The sequence below is a fragment of the Littorina saxatilis genome, linkage group LG7, assembly GCF_037325665.1.
Source record: "Littorina saxatilis isolate snail1 linkage group LG7, US_GU_Lsax_2.0, whole genome shotgun sequence".
NCBI classification, from domain to species: Eukaryota; Metazoa; Mollusca; class Gastropoda; order Littorinimorpha; family Littorinidae; genus Littorina; species Littorina saxatilis.
This window is the reverse complement of record NC_090251.1, coordinates 23,998,543-24,021,245: the sequence shown is the minus strand read 5'-3', so window position 1 is coordinate 24,021,245 and position 22,703 is coordinate 23,998,543. Positions and strand designations below refer to the sequence as shown.

General features: G+C 42.1%; 1 protein-coding gene across 6 annotated transcripts in view; it reads left to right on the top strand.

Annotated features, from left to right (window-relative positions):
- The window catches only part of LOC138970988 (nucleobindin-2-like), a 43,712-nt gene that overhangs the window by 4,507 nt on the left and 16,502 nt on the right, over positions 1-22,703 (top strand). For 3 of the 6 annotated variants that reach the window (XM_070343580.1, XM_070343578.1, XM_070343577.1), the window contains 5 exons: positions 9,759-9,866; positions 10,650-10,812; positions 15,269-15,357; positions 15,973-16,158; positions 16,484-16,574. In XM_070343580.1, coding sequence (XP_070199681.1) covers positions 9,759-9,866; positions 10,650-10,812; positions 15,269-15,357; positions 15,973-16,158; positions 16,484-16,574 — 637 coding nt within the window. Of the gene's footprint in view, positions 1-9,758; positions 9,867-10,649; positions 10,813-15,268; positions 15,358-15,972; positions 16,159-16,483; positions 16,575-16,631; positions 16,720-22,703 lie in introns of all 6 variants that reach the window. The other 3 variants (XM_070343582.1, XM_070343581.1, XM_070343579.1) reach the window with 3 other exon arrangements.

The following is a 22,703-nucleotide window of genomic DNA, read 5'->3' as shown; positions in this document are numbered from 1 at the left end:
CATTGGATGTCTTGATTTTTCACAGTCTTTTGGACGTAACTCTTAGCTTTGCACGATGAATATTTATTTCAAGATGAGAGGAAAATCGCAAGGTTTACACCTTCATGGTAATGAGATACACCAGGTGAAAAGAAATGAAAGACAACTTTTGTGGGAGATGTTCCAAAGCAGTGGCCATCACTTGACAGAGGCATAGCTTTAAAACGGCAGGGGAGGCCAAGGGTTTGTGGTAATATGTAAATAAAGGAAATTTTTAGTGAGAAATTTGAGGCATGCTTCTTTGTCCCCCTGTCTCTTTTTAGGTGAGTTAGTCGCTGTATTGAAAAAATGTGGGTGGTAAATTCAGAGGACTGTACATCGATCATTAAGGGTGACAAGTTATGTATTTGTGCACAAAGGGATTTACATTTCATGTGGGAATTCTGGTCAAATATCAGACAAATGAATACACGTTTCTTACTTTTAGTTTGAGAAGACTGTATTTTGTTGGGTTTTTTTTTCTTTGGGGGGGGGAGGACAACAGGAAAAGTAAGGAGAAAATGAGTTGAAGAGAGGAAAGCAGAAGTTGTGGTGTGTGTCAGTGAGTTGGTAGCTTTTTTTTTGGGGGGGGGGGGGGGAACAACAGCACCAGAAAAAGAGGCAGTTAAATGAGCTGAAAGAGAAGCTGCAGGCCTTATCCTCATTGAATGCAAACATATATTGCGCAAGAACCTGTATGTTGAAAGCACATGAAAAGAGGGAGTCTTTGGACTGGTTCACTTTGGCTGCAGTGCACCCATCCTAAAAAACGTTCTGTTCTGATTTGTTTTTCCCCCTGAGGGATGAGTGCACAAGACTGAATGTGCTCATCTTTTTACATTTAGTCAAGTTTTGACTAAATGTTTTAACATAGAGGGGGAATCGAGACGAGGGTCGTGGTGTGTGTGTCTGTGCGTGTGTGTGTGTGTTGAGCGATTCAGACCAAACTACTGGACTGATCTTTATGAAATTTGACAGAGTTCCTGGGAATGATATCCCCGGACGTTTTTTTCATTTTTTTTTATAAATTATACTTTTGATGACGTCATATCCGGCTTTTTGTAAAAGTTGAGGCGGCACTGTCACACCCTCATTTTTTAATCAAATTGATTGAAATTTTTGTAATGCAATCTTCGACGAAGGCCGGACTTTGGTATTGCATTTCAGCTTGGTGGCTTAAAAATTAATGAATGAGTTTGGTCATTAAAAATCTGAAAATTGTAATAATTTTTTTTTTATATAAATCGATCCAAATTTACGTTCATCTTATTCTACATCATTTCCTGATTCCAAAAACATATAAATATGTTATATTTGGATTAAAGACAATCTCTAAAAATATAAAAATTATGATCAAAATTAAATTTCCGAAATCGATTTAAAAACAATTTCATCTTATTCCTTGTCGGTTCCTGATTCCAAAAACATATAGATATGATATGTTTGGATTAAAAAACACGCTCAGAAAGTTAAAACGAAAAGAGGTACAGAAAAGCGTGCTATGCAGCACAGCGAAACCACTACCGACGGGCGTGGTGGTAAGACGTCGGCCTCCTTATCGGGAGGTCGTGAGTTCGAATCCCGGTCGCTGCTGCCTGGTGGGTTAAGAGTGAAGATTTTTCCGATCTCCCAGGTCAACTTATGTGCAGACCTGCTTGTGACTTAACCCCCCTTCGTGTGTACGCGCACGCACAAGACCAAGTGCGCACGGAAAAGATCCTGTAATCCATGTCAGAGTTCGGTGGGTTATGGAAACACGAAAATACCCAGCATGCCTACTCAACGAAAGCGGAGTGAAGCTGACTATGCTCTCAGAGTATAGTGTGGGGAACCCAAATAGGCAAACGAGCTCACACGTAACCAGACAAATTCTAGAACACTGAAGAAGAAGAAGAAGAAACCACTACCGCACTGAACAGGCTCGTCAGTTTCACTCCGTTTTGCACAAGCGGCGGACTACGGTCATTGTGAAAAAAATGCAGTGCGTTCAGTTTCATTCTGTGAGTTCCACAGCTTGACTAAATGTAGTAATTTCGCCTTACGCGACTTGTTATTAATTGAACTTGTTTTGTGGCATTTGTTTCAACTTTGGTTTGACTTAGTTGCAGTTAGAAAAGTGGTTAGTTAATTAGTTTAGAACGGTGTGATAGTGACGCGGACTGATCGTGTGATGATCGAGTCTTGGAATTGCTTAGATTTTTTGTTGGTGATAGGAACTGAGGAGAGCTTCATTTCAAGAATTATTATTTGTTGCACTTTGACGTCATGCTTGTATATAATACTATAGCAGTCATTCTGAAGATCACGAACATTCGACTCCCGCAGTGGGGCACTGCGGTTATGAAATTAAAGGCCCCTCCTGTTTTTGGAACCGCAGGAGCTTTCTAGTTTGCTGTTAGGTAGATTTTTGGTTCCTCTTTCCTGTCATGCTCTCTTTTTCTTCATGAATTCTTTTCTTTTTTCTGCCTTCTTGCTCATTCACCTGTATTTTTTCCAAAAATCTCTTCTCTTGCCGCTTGTCTCGCGATTCATGTATAGTTTAATCTGTTAGTGTTCTGATGTAAGTCCAGCAGTAGATAGATTAAGCCTATTTTAACATACTGGAAACTGGTAATCTTCCAGTAGGTATTAATTTAGTTTTACTAAAGCCTGCTGGGACACAAGTAATGGGTTAGTGCATTTGTAAACAGGAATCGCTTGACAAGTGGCCCCCTTCATCCCCCCCTTCCTCGTCCTGATATGGCTCTGCGTAGTCGGCTGGACGTTAAGCAACAAATAAACAAACAAACAAACGAACATTCGACCTAGACACAATCATTTGTCGTAGTAAGCTCCCCGCCTAATGGCCGATGTCTTCCGTCTTCGGGGGACTACGTGGGTTTAAATTTGGAGTGGTCCTTCTCCTAGAGGAGTTTCCTTGCAGGGATAGTGAGCCTCCTCTGCCCTCGTTTTAATTTTGGAGTGATCTTCTCCTAGGACAGCTGCCTTCCAGGGTTGACGAGCCTGTCCTGCCCGGCTATTTAACCCATAGTTGGGGGTTGGTTCGTGGGCACCAGGGCGTATCCACACGCCGGTGGGCCTGCATGCCACACGTCTAGGGGCCAACCTCCTCCGAGTCCTTGTAGTTCAGCCTGGGTCCTTTCGGTACCCAGTTCACGCCTGTCGCCACGATGGAGGCACTACAAAGGGCTTGCTGTGGAGAGGTTATGTACTGGCAGGAGAGACTGACGCAAGCTGCTCTCTTTTCGCGTTGTCCTGAAAAGGACGGTGCTAGCCAGCGGTGAGGGCTGAAAGCGAGAGGTGACAAGCACAAAACACTTCGCCAACACACTAGACACATCACACAACCATTTGACAGGCATTCTGAAGTTCAATTCCTGACTTTTGAATGTAGCCTACTCTAATATTTGTACATGCACTCACAGACAGGAATGTTTCATTATTGAATTGAATTTTTTAAACAGTTACATTTTATCCTGCACCTCGTATTTTGTTCCTTGTGTTTCTTGTATTCAGACTTAAGCGTTTGAATAATTAGGGGAACTGATCTCATGCTTTGGAGTGTTTCTTCAAACAACGCACAGTTGGGATTAATACCAGAGGAGGATCTTCACCGGCTTGCACAGAAAAAGAAGAAAACCGCTGACCATGATAATGAGGATCATGACAATGACGATCATGATGGTGAAGAGCATGACAATGAGGATGATGACAATGAGGATGATGATGAAGAACATAAAGAAGACAAGGGGGTAATGATAATGATGACCTGCGACAGGGTTCTGGGTTCTACTACTGTCTCCTCCAGAAATCCAGAGGAATCTCTCCACCTAAACCCTCCCCTCTTCTATTTGATTTGATGCCACACAACTCCCATGCCTACTTTCTGTTTATTTAGCTCTGAGTTTTATTTAATTGACCGTCAGTTTTGATACGTTTGCCAAACTTTGGGTGCAGTTATTGTTTCTGTATGATTCAGTTCTCTGTGTTTTGTTTGGGATAGGAGTAAAATCTCAAATAGACTGACTGTAACTGTTTTAACTTTTAAGAACAAAGGAAAGGGCTAGTTTTTTTTAAATGGTTTTATTTCACTTAGAGATCTCAATGATGAATCATGATTTTTTCACATGCAAGAAAACCTTTCTGACGTTTCTGCTCGATTTAGGACATTTCTTTTCACCCATTCCTTTTCACTTATCAGTATTTGTACATATATATATATATATATTTAAATCGTATTTAATAATCATTGATTTTTTCCCCCCATCATATCATTCCTTTTCATTTAATGCTTTCTAATCATTTTCATACCTTACCTAATACATTCTCTCAAAATCTTGATGCACGTACCAAGCCACAAAAGATGATTTTGGTTCAGATTTGAAATTATCTTGTAACATTGCTATGCTGTCAGTTAAATACAGTGGAACCCCCCTTTTAAGACCCCCATAAATCAGATCTTAAAAATTGCTGGGCGGGGATGTAGCTCAGTCGGTAGCGCTGGATTTGTATCCAGTTGGCCGCTGTTAGCGTGAGTTCGTCCCCACGTTCGGCGAGAGATTTATTTCTCAGTCAACTTTGTGTGCAGACTCTCCTCGGTGTTCGAACACCCCCCGTGTACACGCAAGCACAAGACCAAGTGCGCACGAAAAAGATCCTGTAATCCATGTCAGAGTTCGGTGGGTTATAGAAACACGAAAATACCCAGCATGCTTCCTTCGAAAACGGCGTATGGCTGCCTAAATGGCGGGGTAAAAAACGGTCATACACGTAAAATTCCACTCGTGCAAAAAGCACGAGTGTACGTGGGAGTTTCAGCCCACGAACGCAGAAGAAGAAGAAGAAGATCTTGAAAAGGAGGGAGTCTTAACATGTTGGTAAATGTACGGAGGTTATGTACATGTGTATACAAAATGGCAGAAGTCTTAAACTGGTGGGTTTTTTTTAAAGGGGGGTTCTGCTGTAGCAGTGCTTAACCTTTAAAGATACTGTGGCTTGCCTGTTAATGCTGAAATTGTTGCATCCTTTTGGACTGTAAGACTTGTGTACACATTGAACATCCATGTCTCTTTAGTGGACTGATACAGTCATCTTCTTCTGCTTGACATGCTCGGGCTCTTTCATTTCTTGCTGAACACTTCATTCATTTGTTTGTACATGGTGACTAGATATTGTGTGGAATGTCTTATACCAATTGTTTTGACACAACTCTTTTTCTTTAGATGTTTTTTTTCCTCCAGTTAATCCCTTCGTGTGTGTGTGTTTTATCAGTTTGAAGAGATGTGTATTTTTATCTTGTTTGTTCTGCCAGTTGCATTTGACAAAGACCAACATAATCAAATCTGTCTTGTGCTCCTGAATAAGGAAGCACATTTAACAAATGCGCTCACAGTCTTAGAAACACACACAGTCATGGAAACACACGTATACACACACACATACACACACACACACACACACACACACACACACACACACACACACACACACACACACACACAACAGAAGAAGACGTGTGAAAAAGAAACAAACGGACGAGTGTAAAGGAAAACAAGTCGCATAAGGAAAAATAACATCATTTAGTCAAGCTGTCGAACTCACAGAATGAAACTGAACGCACTGCATTTTTCACCAAGACCACAATCATACTCGTAGTTTCGTCAGTCCACCGCTCGTGGCAAAGGCAGTGAAATCGACAAGCCATGCAGAAGAGTGCGGTAGCGGTCGCACTGAGCAGGATAACACGCTTTTCTGTATGTCTATTCTTTTTAGCTTACTGAGTTTGTTTTTAATCCAAACATATCATTATCATATCTATATGTTTTTGGAATCAGGGACTGACAAGGAATAAGATGAAACTGTTTTTAAATCGATTTCGGAAAATTAATTTTAATCATAATTTTTATATTTTTAATTTTCAGAGCTTGTTTGTAATCCAAATATAACATATGTATATGTTTTTGGAATCAGAAAATTACGAAGAATAAGATGAAATTTTTTTGGATCGTTTATTAAAAAACTAATTTTAATTACAAGTTTCCGATTTTTAATGACCAAACTCATTCATTAGTTTTTAAGCCACCAAGCTGAAATGCAATACCAAAGTCCGGCCTTCGTCGAAGATTGCTTTGCCAAAATTTCAATCAATTTGATTGAAAAATGAGGGTGTGACAGTGCCGCCTCAACTTTTACAAAAAGCCGGATATGACGTCATCAAAGGTATTTATCGAAAAAATGAAAAAATCGTCTGGGGATATCATTCCCAGGAACTCTCATGTCAAATTTCATAAAGATCGGTCCAGTAGTTTAGTCTGAATTGCTCTACACACAGACACACACAGACACAGACACACAGACACCACGACCCTCGTCTCGATTCCCCCTCCATGTTAAAACATTTACTGATTTAGTCAAAACTTGACTAAATGTAAAAAGATACATATTACAGTACATTGTCATCTACCTCAAGGCTAATTCATTGTCTCAAGACTTCAGTTGATTTGTTAATAAATACTGTCATTGGATCAATGTACCATATGCTAGGTGAATTTCAGCTATAGCTACAGGTAAGATTTGCAATGATGTGGCCATCAGTGATGAGGTCAGAAATATAGTTGATGACAGGTGGCAACAGGATACAGGTAAAAAAGTGACAGGTGATTTGTTTCCACGTTTCATGTGACAGCTGAGAGTGTTTGCCTGTGGCAAGGATACTATATTGGATACATTGTACTGTGAGCCAGCTGTCAAAGAGAACACAATTCTGGTGACAGGATCGATTCAGTAATACTTTAGAGATTAAATGTGTACATTTTATACTGCAGCTGGGTACACTGATGGGGATTAATTTTTATTGCAACAGGTGTTCTTTGAATGAGGACCTCTCCACCTTCTCTTTCTCTCCCTCTCCTCCTCTCTTCGTCTCTCTCTCTCCCTCTTCCCCCCCCCCCCCCCCCCCTCCCTTTCTCTCTGACTATATTTGTTGTTTTTATATACTTACTGATTTCGTTGGTCACAGTGCAATTGGAATTTCAAGAGTCTCTTCATTTCATTCTTTCTCATTCTCAGACTTAGCCTTAAGATAGAGTTTCTAATCCCTTAGCCTGCAGTAGTTATTTTTTGAAGTTTTTTTCTCGTGGCTTTGATATCAACAATTGTCTCATGAGATTCCAACGGTTACAAGTCGCTGTTCCTCTCAGAAAAAATGAATGTTCACTAAAAATTCATAGTTTCACACGCTATAGTTGTGTTGTTTACATAGAAGTTTATCAGAATCAGGCTTTTATAAGAATGGACTCATACCAGTTAGTGAGATTAGAAAAAGATGATTATTATATTTAGAAACAGAGTTGGTTGCTTCAAGAATTTCATTTATATGCATATACCAACAGTTGAATCAGATGGGCAAACATGCCATTTGATAGAATTTAAAAAGAAGCTTTGTTGTGTGTGTGATTAAGAAAAAACAAAATTTAATATGTTTGTGTGACAAGGCAGTCTGAACTACTGTATCATGTATGATGTATGTATGATCATTATTTGAGAAGCTCACCAGTGAAATTTCCCTTGTGAAATAGAGTTACTGGAGTAGAAGGTACAGGTGTGTGTATTAATTATCCAACAGAAGATGAGACTAAAGTATGTCTGTTGTTTAAGACATTTCCATATTGTGTGCACTGTGTATGTGACTGATGTGGTGTTTTGGGCTTTTATAGTGTACAGGCCCCGCCCCCCTTTAAATATAATGAATTTGACAAAATCTGGCAAACCTCTGTAAATGTAGAGGTAAATTTACAACAACAAGAAACAAGTCGCGTAAGGCGAAATTACTACATTTAGTCAAGTTGTGGAACTCACAGAATGAAACTGAACGCACTTGTGCAAAACGGAGTGAAACTGATGAGCCTGTTCAGCGCGGTAGTGGTTTCGCTGTGCTGCATAGCACGCTTTTCTGTACCTCTCTTCGTTTTAACTTTCTGAGCGTGTTTTTAATCCAAACATATCAAATCTATATGTTTATGGAATCAGGAACCGACAAGGAATAAGATGAAATTGTTTTTAAATCGATTTCGGAAATTTAATTTTGATCATAATTTTTATATTTTTAATTTTCAGAGCTTGTTTTTAATCTAAATATAACATAATTATATGTTTTTGGAATCAGAAAATGATGAAGAATAAGATGAACGTAAATTTGGATCGTTTTATAAAAAAAACATTTTAATTACAATTTTCAGATTTTTAATGACCAAAGTCATTAATTAGTTTTTAAGCCACCAAGCTGAAATGCAATACCGAAGTCCGGCCTTCGTCGAAGATTGCGTTAACGTCCGGGAATATCATTCCCAGGAACTCTCATGTAAAATTTCATAAAGATCGGTCCAGTAGTTTGGTCTTAATCGCTCTATCAATCAATCAATCAATCAACCAATGAGTCTTATATCGCGCATATTCCGTGGGTACAGTTCTAGGCGCTCTGCCGTGATGCCGTGTGAGATGAAATTTTATACGGCCAGTAGATTGCAGCCATGTCGGCGCATATTTACCTTTCACGGCCTTATTCCAAGTCACACGGGTATGGTAGACAATTATCAACTGTGCCTAAGCAATTTTGCCAGGAAAGACCCTTTTGTCAATCGTGGGATCTTTAACGTGCACACCCAATGTAGTATACACGGGGGGTGGTTCGGACACCGAAGAGAGTCTGCACACAAAGTTGACTCTGTGAAATAAATTTCCGCCGAACCTGGGATCGAACTCGCGCTGACAGCGGCCAACTGAATACAAATCCAGCGCGCTACCAACTGAGCTATATCCCCGCCCCGCTCTACACACACACAGACACAGACAGACACACACACACACACACACACACACACACACAGACACACACACACACACACACACACACACACACACACACACACACACACACACACACACACACACACACACACACACACACATACACCATGACCCTCGTCTCGATTCCCACCTCTATGTTAAAACATTTAGTCAAAACTTAACTAAATGTAAAAAACACCCCAGAAATTCTGAGAAAGCGGGGTCTAATGAGGGGTTGGTTTTTCTCATGTCCCTTCAACCTGTTAGGCTATTCAGGACCGATCAAATATATCATTCAATTGTTTCCTTTATTTGTTTTCTTATAAGGGGAAGTCTATAATGGGAGGATCTTAAAAGGGGGTACAGCTGTGCACTAAAATAGCCTGCTACACTAGATCACTGCTGCATTCTTTGAAAAGTGGTGTTTTCAGCTGTACACTAAAATAGCCTGCTACACTAGATCACTGGCACTGCTATATTCTTTAAAAAGTGGTGTTTTCAGCTGTACACTAAAATAGCCTGCTACACAAGATCACTGCTGTATTCTTTAAAAAGTGGTGTTTTCAGCTGAACACTAAAATAGCCTGCTACACTAGATCACTGCTATATTCTTTAAAAAGTGGTGTTTTCAGCTGTACACTAAAACAGCCTGCTACACTAGATCACTGCTATATTCTTTAAAAAGTGGTGTTTTCAGCTGTACACTAAAACAGCCTGATACACCATATATATATATATATATATGGCTGCTGCATTCTTTGGAAAGTGGCGTTATAAAAAGCAGGAAGGGGGAGGGACAGTCTTTAAACGGGTGTGAGTGTGCCTTAAGTAGAGGGAGGGGGGTCACGAAATGTGATAGATGTGGCTGATGAAAGTTTTTGTCAACTTTGTGGCAGGGCACGGGACTGGAGTATGATCGTTACCTCCGACAGGTGGTGGACGTCCTGGAGTCTGATGACGAGTTCCGCAAAAAGCTGCAGAACGCAAACATCTCCGACATCAAGGTGAGTGGAAGGTCATACCACCAAGGTCACTGCTGTTTGACCTCTGTGGAATGCCATCAGAGCAGTTCAGGAATGGCATTGAAATTGTAGATCATACCTTTGCAGGGATATTGCTAGGATGTATTTTCTTCTACAAACGTGTGTAAATAGCCATAAGATATTTGGCAGTTTTAGGAGTTTAAAGTGGTCTGTCTGACCTGACCGTAAAAAGGTTTGACAGCTCTGCCAAATTGAGGTCAAGGGAAGTCAAGGGTATTTTGCGGAACGTGGGCTAGGGAAGCAGATTTAGCTTGATTTGAATTGTCTTCACCATGTGACTGTATGTTTGTGTGAACAGAGTGGGGCTTTGACAGGGGTGGAGTGGAAGCAGATTTAGCTTGATTTGAATTGTCTTCACCATGTGACTGTATGTTTGTGTGAACAGAGTGGGGCTTTGACAGGGGTGGAGTGGAAGCAGATTTAGCTAGATTTGAATTGTCTTCACCATGTGACTGTATGTTTGTCACTTTGTGTGAACAGAGTGGGGCTTTGACAGGGGGGGAGGGGGGAAGCAGATTTAGCTAGATTTGAATTGTCTTCACCATGTGACTGTATGTTTGTCACTTTGTGTGAACAGAGTGGGGCTTTGACAGGGGTGGAGTGGAAGCAGATTTAGCTTGATTTGAATTGTCTTCACCATGTGACTGTATGTTTGTGTGAACAGAGTGGGGCTTTGACAGGGGGGTTGGGGGGGAAGCAGATTTAGCTAGATTTGAATTGTCTGCACAATATTTTTGTGTTCAGAGCGGGGCGATCGCCCTGCACCTGGAGCTGGTGAACAACACGATCCGCACCAAGCTGGACGAGATCAAGCGCATGGAGGTGCAGCGACTGCAGGAACTGGCGCGCATCAAGATGAAGAGCATGTCGGGTACGGAAGTCTTGCATTTCATTGCCGCGCATGGAGGTAATGTCCATCGTTGTGTCCCTTCCTCCCCCCTCTCTTCCTGCCTCCCTAACCAGTTCTGATGCTACTCTCGCACTCCTCTGCCTTGGCTTTTGTTTGGTTTGTATCGTGTGCCAAATTCACTGGACTAACGCACATTCACTTTTAACTGTTCGATACCTGAAAATTAATTGTTCAAAATGTAAACTATCGAGTGTCTGTTTTTTGTGGAGCTAACATCATTTACGATGATTTGGGCTAATTACATTTATATGTGAGATGTAGCAGCTGACAAAGCATTCAGTGAGAATTGAAAGCCATTGTTTATCAAAGATGCATACAGTAACTGGTAATATTGAAAATGGTTGTAATGAAAACACATAGGCGAATAAATGGCATTTGTAGTAAAACGCATAGGCGAATAGACGGACATTTTCCAAGCTTGGTTGATTACATTTTCTATGAGGTTTCTACCCTAGTCTGATAAATTTGTTCATTCTTGAAACGGAAAGCATTGGCAGTCCGGCACCATTACTGAATTTGGCACATTTGTGTTGTTTAGCATTCTAGTTGTTTTGTTGTACATGTAGTTATATTGTTTTGTAGAAATGGAATTTTGTACAGCAGTTATTGTATTACAGCATTTGGTTACAGCAGTTCTTGTCAGTTAATCTTGTGATTAGTAGCAGTGGAGTTTGTCTGTGACAAAGTGGAATTCTTGTGTGCAATCCCGATGCACTTTTACTACACCTGCATGTGCACCACCAAGGTTAGCCTTCTTAAGGTCCGCTAACACCTTCATCGCACTTGCCATCTCGCTCGTTTTCTTCCCGTCATTGGCGCGTGTTATCCGTCAGCACGTGTCAGCTTTGTTTATCTCAACCGTGGGAGCGTGTTTTGGCTTGTCGGACGGCTGCGGTGTCTGGCTAACTCTGGAGTTTACTCTCCCCTAACCTTTTGAGTCTGCCATATAGCGATGTCCCTGATAATTCCTCAATAATATTTCAGAAAAAACGGATATTGGGTGGGGAGGAGTAGGGGGGTGGGGTGGTGGTGTAGGGATGGCGAGGATAGAGAAAAACTTTTGTCATATAGGCCATACCAATACAGATAATGTATATATTTATCAATAATTCCTGATCTACAGGCATTTTCCACTAGTTTTGCTTGTCTGAGAGAGACAATGAGGAAGGCGAGAAAGTTTTGCGAGGGCAATGTGAACAACCGTGTTTGTTCAGAACGGGATGTTTACCATCTGGAAAGTGCCAAGCAGGTGGCAAGTGATAGCCAGATTGCAAGCTTGATCCATAGGTGTGAACACAGCTTTAACCTTTAGCACGCCACCGGCGACTTTCGTCGCCCAGCCCTCCCCCTTTGCCAGCCAGCGGCGACTTGCGTCGCCAGCGCTAGGCTTGTTCGTATGACCAACTTCTCGTTCGTATTTGCATACGAGAATAACGGTATTTTTAACGGCACTTGAGCCAGAGCGAGGCTCACTTCCTTCCGTTATCTCGTCGTGTCGTCTGAGCTGAATTTGAGTCAGTTTGGTCGAAGTTTTCTGCTTTTGTTTTTGCATCGATTAAGTACTTTAGCACTTCAACAAGCAAGATGGAGGATGATGAGTTTGACAACTTTTTTGGAGTTGTTTCTTGACAACAAATCGTATGCGGAATCGGAACGAATTACTGAGGAAGATCTTCGCAATGAACTGCATATCGCGGTGAAAAAAAGGACAGTTCGTCAAGTGACGGTTACGAAACAGAATTTACCAGTGCAGATGGATACAAACAGTGGCTGGTCCAATTTAGTGAAATGACAGGAGCAGCAAACATTACCGATAATCTGACTGATGTTGGATACTTTCTTCTGCATTTTTTTGCGTGGCAAATGCTCGACTCGCTTGTCGAAGAGACACTGCGTAGAAACTGACTCAAATTCAGCGCAAAGCAAGCCAGTGACAAGACGTAAAATGTTTGCGTGTTCGGAAATGGCGACCTGTGGATCTAGTGGAGATCAAAACTTTTCTCTGCTTGTTGTTGCTAACCGAACTAGTAAAAAAATCGTCCTATGACATGCACTGGTCCACGCATCTACATATTTAGATACCAGGATTAGGAAGTTGGATGGTCAACATGATTACCTGTTCAAAGGAGTTTCACCAGGCATAGACGACTGGTTAGTTTCTCAAAATTCCACGGTCTAGCTAACACAACCCCTTTTCATTTTTTATTTGTATTTATTGCTAAGAAAATGAATGATGCATGCAAACAAAAATATTTTAATGTTAAATATAATCCCATCACAACAAAGTTTCATGCTTATTAGTGCATTTTCTAAGAAGTTGTAAGTGTTGAAAGTTAGTGGGTGTTATTCTTACGCTAGGTAAGGAAAATAATGTGGCTACAGGGGAAGTAATGCTGGCTGGAATCTGGAGTGCTTAAGGTTAAAGTTAGATCAGCACAATACATCACCCCCTCCTTCAGAAGCCACATCCCATTTTAGTAGCCACCCACCATTTTAGTGGCCACCCACCATTTTAGTAGCCACCCACCATTTTAGTGGCCACCCACCATTTTAGTGGCCACCCACCATTCCACCATTTTAGTAGCCACCCACCATTTTAGTGGCCACCCACCATTTTAGTGGCCACCCACCATTTTAGTAGCCACCCACCATTTTAGTAGCCACCCACCATTTTAGTAGCCACCCACCATTTTAGTGGCCACCCACCATTTTAGTAGCCACCCACCATTTTAGTGGCCACCCACCATTTTAGTAGCCACCTACCATTTTAGTGGCCACCCACCATTTTAGTAGCCACCCACCATTTTAGTGGCTACCCACCATTTTAGTAGCCACCCACCATTTTAGTAGCCACCCACCATTTTAGTGGCCACCCACCATTCCACCATTTTAGTAGCCACCCACCATTTTAGTAGCCACCCACCATTTTAGTAGCCACCCATTTGCTGTTAGTTGTGACCAGTCCCACTAGCATATAAAACAAAAGATGCTGTCTTGGGCTGCATGTAGGTGAGAAACCACTGAGTGTGTGGATGCTTTGAGGAGTGAAGAGTGAGTTTGTACTGGGGTGTTAGGACAGTCTGTTGTTTGTAATGGGATGAAAGTTCCCATCCAGACATTCAATTCCGAAATTGTAACATTTTTTTGCCTTTCCTTGCATGTAGTGTCTCCAAATTGCCATTCTTGGCAGTTTTCAGTAAAGGTAGAGGATTAGCATAGTTTAAATAAGCTTGTGGTAAATGTCAGTTAATTGTAAAATAAATGTAAGATCGTTCTGTCACTGTGCACCAATATAGTATATCTGTGGGTGCTCATCTGTCATCATATGTTTTACACCCTTTAACACCCTCTTTGTTTAAAATCAGTATTGACATTGAATGATGTCAAGTTAATTCTGCTAAATAATGAAGTGAATTATTAACACACTCCACAAATTACTAATAAGTTTATGTTGTTCTGTTGAAGCTTTGAACTGATGTGTGGTAGTGATTTTCAGTAATCATCAATAAAATTTAAAAAAACTGTATATTTTCGTTTCTTTTTTCTTTTCTTTTTTTTACGTTAACTAATGTAACTTTTGTAGAGAATGTAGAATGAGTTTTTTTCCAGTGTAAACTTGCAGATTATTTTCTACAGTCAGTGAAATAGTTTTCAGTTATTGTAGGCAAACTGCATCATATTTGTGTTTTTCAGATTGAAATGTTTGCCGGTAGAAAGCAAATCACATAGTTCACTTATATTATTTCACAACAAGACATAGGGTATGGGCACTTGTCTTAATTGCATTTTTTTTGTAGCAGGGTGAAAGTATTTTGTGAGAGAACAACACGATACAACATAATACAATCAATACAGTTTTATTTATCTGTTGTGCGATACAAGCAGAAATATCCCTCACCACCAAGCTATGAAGCTGCTGTAGAAAAACACCATGCTATGCTAACTTAATATTTCTGTCCCCAGAACTAGCGTCTATTTGGGACATGACGTGGTTATATGCTTTCAGCAGTCACTTTACATATTGCCCACCAGGAATTTGTAAAGGTCATCTCTGTGAGACTGATCACATCCCTGTCACACTTAATAAGTGTTTGCATGGTTGTCCTTGTCAAAATGATGCAGGGATGTTGTTTGACGTTGGCAGTTGGCGACATGCAGAAATTTCTTTCAAAGCACACAAACTTTAGCCTTCATTGTGGTTGAATTGCGGAACTTTTTTTACAGTGGGGGAAAAGTGACGCAGAGGACTGCGAGAAACTTTTGAAAATTGCTGATACGTTTGTAGCCAGTTCAGCAAATTTGCCAAAGAATAAATTCCAGCAATATCCTTGTAATGATACCTTTGTGATGGGGTGGGAAATGATGTTAGTCTTGCTGAGATTGTGTGTTTGTTCCTGTGAAAAAGATTGCACTTTTCTAATGAGATGGAGAATGGTGTTGGTGTTGCTTGCAGGTGTGAATCGTATGGATATCCCTACACATCTGGACGTACGCAATCCCCACTCCTTTGAAATGAAGGATCTGGAAACCCTCATCAAAAAGGTCAGTTGCTGAGGGGTTGGATGATTGGCTTTTGAATGGAAGGGTAGAAAAAGACATAGATGTTTGTGGTGCAGGTGTAGACAGTCTTTAAGAAAAAAGCCGAGTAAAACTCAAACATTTATTTTAAAGTTTTGATACCTATCCATAAATTTGCTGCTGACATTTTCTGGATTTTTTTTATTTGATAAAATGTAAAACGATTGTACAGTGCCATTGGAAGCCTCTAAACATTGTGAGAGAAAACATGGTGATAGTCATGTCCCATTGTAATCCCTGTGCCTTTGCCAGCATTGACTCCGTCTCATACTGTAGTCTGCTGGTTTTCAGACTGCCAATGACGGTCACAGTTTCTCACAGTGTAGCTTGGTTTTCAGACTGCCAATGACAGTCACAGTTTCTCACAGTGTAGCTCGGTTTTCAGACTGCTATGACGGTAATCATACCGTATTTGTATATTTCAGTGTAACCTGCTGGTGTTCAGACTGCCATGACGGTAGTCATACCTTGTGGCAATCACAGTTTCTACCAGTGTAGGTTGGTTTTCAGACTGTCATAACAGTAATCATGCCTTTTGGTAGTCGCTGTGGTGTCTCAGTATAACCTGCTGGTTTTCAGACGACGAATGACCTTGAGGAGCTGGACAAGCAGCGGAAGGAGGAGTTCAAGACATACGAGATGGAGAAGGAGTTTGAGTACCGGGAGAAGCTCAAGACCTTGCCCGATGAGGACAAGAAGAAGGAGGAACAGCACCACAAGGAGCTCAAGGAAAAACACCAGCAGCATGAAAAAATTAACCACCCTGTAAGTGTGTGTGGTGTATGTATGTGCGTGTGTGTGTGTGTGTTTTTTTGGGTTGCAAGTGTGTTTGTTTGGGTTCAAGCGTGTGTGTGCGAGCGGGCATGTTATGTACATATGTGTATGAGTGTGTATGTGTGTTGGAGAGAGAAAGAGGGTGCTACGACAAGTCAACAAGAAGAAAGGCAAGAGCACAGTCAACATCCAAAAACGGACCAGACGAGAGATGTGAGAAGGACACTGGGCCACAAACTGAACGGATACATGACAGAATAACTGTCAGTCCTTTTTTACAGCTCAGTGATTATTCAACATGATTTCTGTCCCCCAGGGAAGCTTGGACCAGTTTGAGGAAGTGTGGGAGAAAGAGGACAAGCTGGAAGACCAAGACTTTGACCCCAAGACCTTCTTCATGAAACATGGTTAGTTGTGGTTTGAACATGGTTAGTGACGCTGCTCTCTGGCTGCCTCTTTTGCAGGGCAGCAAGGACCAGTTTGAGGAAGTTTGGGAGAAAGAGGACCATCTCGATCAGGACTTTGACCCCAAAACTTTCTTCATGATGCATGGTCGGTGACGTACGCTTGACACAAACGCCCTGTATCCCTCTTTTAAAGTCAAAGCACTTTCAGCTTTTCCAAGGAGCTCTTTCTTTTTATTCTTGTTCGGGTTCCCACAGTTTGGGGAAATTGATGGTTATTTTGGGGGGTTTGGGAAATTTGGGATCATTTTGGAAGTTTGGGAAAATTGAGGTGCTGTTTGGGAAGTTTGGGGATCATTTGGTAAGGTTGAAAAAATTATGGGTTGTTTGAGGTTTTGGGGAAATTTGAGGATCATTTCGACATTTGGGAAGTTAGGAGAAATTAAGGGGTTGTTTGGAAAATTTGGTACATTTCAGAAACATTTGGGAAGTTTGAGGAACTGTTGGGGAAGTCTGGGAAAATTGAGATGTCATTTTCTAGGTTGCCAAAGTTTGGGAAATTTGGAAGGTTTGGGATTATGGCAAAAAAATTGTTGAACACCCAATTGTCAGCAGAGTCAGCGGAAACAAATTGACATGAGTCCAGGCAGCGAGTCGTACTCCCAGCAGTATGTACAGGAAGAAGGTGTACACCTGTCATCTTCTACCAGAATGTTGACTCATTCTGAATGACATTTATTGATTCATAAACATACAGAGACATATAGTTTATTTCAATCACATTAGTTTAGTTGAATCACATTTATTGATTCATAAACGTTCAACAAAATATAGTTTACTTGACTGAAAATGTATATGCAAATCAGGTTTTGTCGTTGTTAGGGAAAACAAGTGTAATGACTAGAAAGAGGTTGGGAAAGTTTTAGAAATTTCACTTGAAAAAAACTGTGGGAACCCTGTAGTTGAATGAAATGATCGACTGTCTAATCCGGGATTCTTTTTGGTGTTTGATGTTTGTGTTATGTGGTTACTTCACCTGCCTGCTTTGTCGCCAGTTCTGTCTGGCTGTCTTATTCATTCATTCGCTTTTCCCTTACCTGTGTTGCATGCTGTGGCCGTTCCTTCATAAACTGGTGTATCCATTCCATAACAAAACAAGGACCAGTGTTCCTTCACGGGCTAAAGTGTGCAGTATGTTAATGTTTGGGGCCGATATGGGGAGGGGTGAATGCCACACTTAACTCTTGGCGGTGAACAGACTAACCTCTCAGTCGGGTGTTGGTTTCAGTCTTCACATGTTCATACCAGCTTGATAATGAGAGCTCATATCGCGCGAACCACGAATAATCATGCTCTACGCACTTTACAAATTAACAATGAATAAAACACACTAGGTTGAATGCATATAAACAATAACAACTTACACTGAGACTTGGGTGGTGGGAGATGAGTGCCGTATTTACACTGCATAGGCTTTGTACAGACTAACCTCTCAGTTTGGTTTTGGTTTTCACATTTTCATACCTTATTACAGAGAGAGGAAGATTTTGTTTGCAGACTAAGAGGACAATCGGTCAGTTGGACTTGGACTGAAAATACATATTGATTCAAATGTCCTGGGTACAAAAAGAAATTGTTTAGTCAGAAGAGCTCCTACATGTCAAAACTATCAAGACAGTCGACAGGCCAGGGGTGAGAATAATGTGTCGGATCAACAAAGTAGGTGTCAGTGACAGAAGACATCAGTGGGTGGGTGGCAGGGGTCGAGTGTCACATTTACTCGCGGCTTTGCATGTACAGAGCAACCTCTCCATTCTGTGTTTGTTTTTGTCTTCGAAATTGTTTCTCCAAATTAAGGCTTGTAGTAAAACACTTGATTTTCAAGCAGTTCTTCTTAGGGCCCGATAGAAACTATGAGTGTTGCTGTATACGTCTTTTTGTTGATTCACGGCTTTCTGATTTTTGACTCACATGCGAAGCAAAAGTGAGTCTATGTACTCACCCGAGTCGTCCGTCCGTCCGTCCGTCCGGCCGTCCGGAAAACTTTAACGTTGAATATTTCTTGGACACTATTCAGTCTATCAGTACCAAATTTGGCAAGATGGTGTATGATGACAAGGCCCCAAAAAACATACATAGCATCTTGACCTTGCTTCAAGGTCAAGGTCGCAGGGGCCATAAATGTTGTCTAAAAAACAGCTATTTTTCACATTTTTCCCATTTTCTCTGAAGTTTTTGAGATTGAATATCTCACCTATATATGATATATAGGGCAAAGTAAGCCCCATCTTTTGATACCAGTTTGGTTTACCTTGCTTCAAGGTCAAGGTCACAGGAGCTCTTCAAAGTTGGATTGTATACATATTTTGAAGTGACCTTGACCCTGAACTATGGAAGATAACTGTTTCAAACTTAAAAATTATGTGGGGCACATGTTATGCTTTCATCATGAGACACATTTGGTCACATATGATCAAGGTCAAGGTCACTTTGACCCTTATGAAATGTGACCAAAATAAGGTAGTGAACCACTAAAAGTGACCATATCTCATGGTAGAAAGAGCCAATAAGCACCATTGTACTTCCTATGTCTTGAATTAACAGCTTTGTGTTGCATGACCTTGGATGACCTTGACCTTGGGTCAAGGTCACATGTATTTTGGTAGGAAAAATGTGTAAAGCAGAAGGTCAAGCATGTGAGTCGTATGGGCTTTGCCCTTCTTGTTTGTCTTTGCTTTTTGTTGGACCATGCATCATGCTCATGATATTTTCAATTTTGATTTAAAGATTTTTGTGTGTGTTTCTTGTTGTTTCTTGTCTGGAGAACCCAGGGGGGCATGCAAGACTGCGTGTTTCAGCATCCATCTTAATTCTTATTCTCTGTTTTGTTGACTAGAAGAGGTTGAACATAGTACGATCATTGCTTGAGGAAACAGAAGCTGAACCATGACAACACCACTTCTGATAGGTTTTCGCAAGGTCTAATTTACCCTAATTTTGATCAGTAACAATAAGATAAGCGGAATCATAAAGAAGTCAATTACACAATCAAGTTTTGTCACATGTGTAGATCATGACTCTTTTTTGGAATGATTTGCATGTACAGCATGTTTTTTTATTGACTCTATATTTGTTATGTTTTATATGTCTGTCTTATTATCTCGATAGCCTTGTCAGTTTTTACAGCGGTACTACTGGTGAATGTGTTAGTGCTCTAATAGTAGGCACCTAATACACCTGTTGAAATGATCACTTGAAAAAGCACACACAGAAACTTCTTTATATGGTAGACTTCAGCATTGAAGAGAAATAAAGAGAAACAATGATAGACGTTCAAAGGCGTACTAGCTTCAAGATCATTTAGTATTGATCAGCTATACTACGGGCGCTGTGGCGGGGTGGTAATACGTCGGCCTCTTAATCGGAAGGTCGAGGGTTCGAATTCCGGCCGCGGCCGCCTGGTGGGTTAAGTGTGGAGATTTTTCCGATCTCCCAGGTCAACTTATGTGCAGACCTGCTAGTGGCTTATCCCCCTTCGTGTGTACACGCAAGCACAAGACAAAGTGCACACGGAAAAGATCCTGTAATCCATGTCAGAGTTCGGTGGGTTATAGAAACACGAAAATACCCAGCATGCTTCCTTCGAAAGCGGCGTATGGCTGCCTAAATCAAATGGCGGGGTAAAAACGGTCATACACGTAAAATTCCACTCGTGCAAAAACATGAGTGTACGTGGGAGTTTCAGCCCACGAACGCAGATGAAGATCAGCTATATAGTGACTAGTTATTTTATGGTGTTTTTGAGTCACTTGAGAAAATGTGACTCTATGTAATCGGTCAGTGTTAGTCTGTCCGGCCGGCCATTCGGCCGGCCGGCCGTCCGTAGACACCACCTTAACGTTGGACTTTTCTCGGAAACTATCAAAGCGATCGGGCTCATATTTTGTTTAGTCGTGACCTCCAATGACCTCTACACTTTAACGATGGTTTCGTTGACCTTTGACCTTTTTCAAGGTCACAGGTCAGCGTCAAAGGAAAAATTAGACATTAAATTACATATTATTACCCAACTCACATATAGCAATTAACTCTAGTTCAGTGCTGGTAACGCTGTACGCGTTCCCCTTGGTAACAAGGGAGACCACCCTAAAAAAGAGTGATCCATCCCATAATGCCAGACTATCAACAGTCAGACATCCGTATGCGCACGCATACGCCGCCATCTTGTCATTCCACTCTCAGCGAGCGACGTGTCTGGTCGCGTTTTGTTGTACGCTCCGGCTGTGTTCAGCCTTGGTCTTTGTTTCCTGACTTTGACTTCGCCCCTTGGTCTGCCGCCGAGCTTTGTCATTACCCTGGCTGTTTTTGGGTGAGAGCTTTCTTGTTTTATGTAACTTGGCGACGTTTCTGTCGCACGTTTGTGAACTTGTAAAATTTTTTCAGTTTCGAAAATTTTTTGTGAGTTCGCTTTGACATGGCGGAGTGCGCCAAGAATAGAACTAGTTCGAGACAGGCTGCTGCTTCAGCTTCTCCGGCTGCTAGTACTTCTTCCTCTAAGAGAAGTTCTTCGTCTAGAAGAAAGAGTGATGGAATTTCCGCCACTTCTCAGATAGAACCGGGAAATGTAGGATGTGATGTTGATGTTGTTGTTGACAAGCCTTCGTCCGCCATTTTGTCCGCGAAGAAGGACAAGGTCACACGTAGTGATAAGGATAAGGATGTTGTTAAACCGGTTGTTTCGTCGGGGGCTCCTGGTTATTCAGGGGTGTCCCCCGCGCGTCATTGCTTTTGACTTTAAGTACACAGGTTTCTACTTTGGCGGCCGTTTTGTCGTCGACGAAAGCAGAGATTCGCGCACTTCCGGCTGGCGTCTTCGATGTTTCTTCCTTGGGTAGAGTCAGGTCTTCACCGACTCCTTCCACTTCCGGTTTCGCTTCAGCTCCTGCTGCGACTTCCGCTGTTGATGCTCCTATCGTGGTTCGGGCGGAAGTACATGCGTCTCAGCATGCTGATGGACGGCTGGCGTCCCTTCTGCATGGGCCGGTGCGCTCTAAAGGTATGTCTAGCCCTCAAGTTACCAGGTTCTCTGGTGACGAGGGTTTGCGATCACAGGAGAGAGTAAGCCACATCGGTTGGTGAAAGCCCTTCTGCAATTTCTGGCCAATGGCTTCGCGCCGATCCAGCAGTTGCAGGGGGCCCTGTGAATCGTAAGAACGCTGCATATACCTCTGATTCAGTGTCGGGTATGCCGGTTCTATATCCGTCCCGCGGGACGGATGGTGGGTGTGACTCCGAGGGCTTTGCAAGTCTCTCTGGCGTTGACCCACCTGGCTGTGAATTGTAAGAACTTGCATATACCTCTGATGCAGTGTCGGGTATGCCGGTTCTACTTCCGCCCTGGGGGCAGGAAGTTGGGTGTGTCTCAGAGGACTGCTGCAGGTCTGCAAGTCTCTCTGGTGCGCATCTACCTGACTACGATGGCGAGCAGGAAGGGTGCGTCCATGGTTGGATGACGCCCAGCTTACTTGCCGTTCTAGTTGTCCAGTGCGGTGACGTGGGCTAACGAGAATGGCATTTAAGTTTTGTGGGACTTGGTGATTCTGGGATTGACCGCGAACGGCGGCTTTCCTGGGGTCACCTTCCTGATTGCGATTGCGAGCATGAAGGAAAGGATAACGAGGGTGCGTCCAGGGTGGACGACACCCAGCTTACTTGCCGTTCAAGTTGTCCAGCGCAGTGATGTGGGCAGCGGAAAACGGCATTTAGGTTTTGTGGAAGTTGATGATTCTAGGATCGACCGCGAACGGCGGCTTTCCGGGGGTCACCTTCCTGATTGCGTTTGCGAGCATGAAGGAAAGGATAACGAGGGTGCGTCCAGGGTGGACGACACCCAGCTTACTTGCCGTTCAAGTTGTCCAGCGCAGTGACGTGGGCAGCGGAAAACGGCATTTAGGTTTTGTGGAAGTTGGTGATTCTAGGATCGACCGCGAACGGCTTGGCCGGGAACGTCTTTCCGGGGGTCACCTTCCTGATTGCGACTGCGAGCATGAAGGAAAGGATAACGTATGTACTTCCATATGAGGGTGGTTCATGGAGATGGACGACACCCAGCTTAACTTGCCGTTCAAGTGG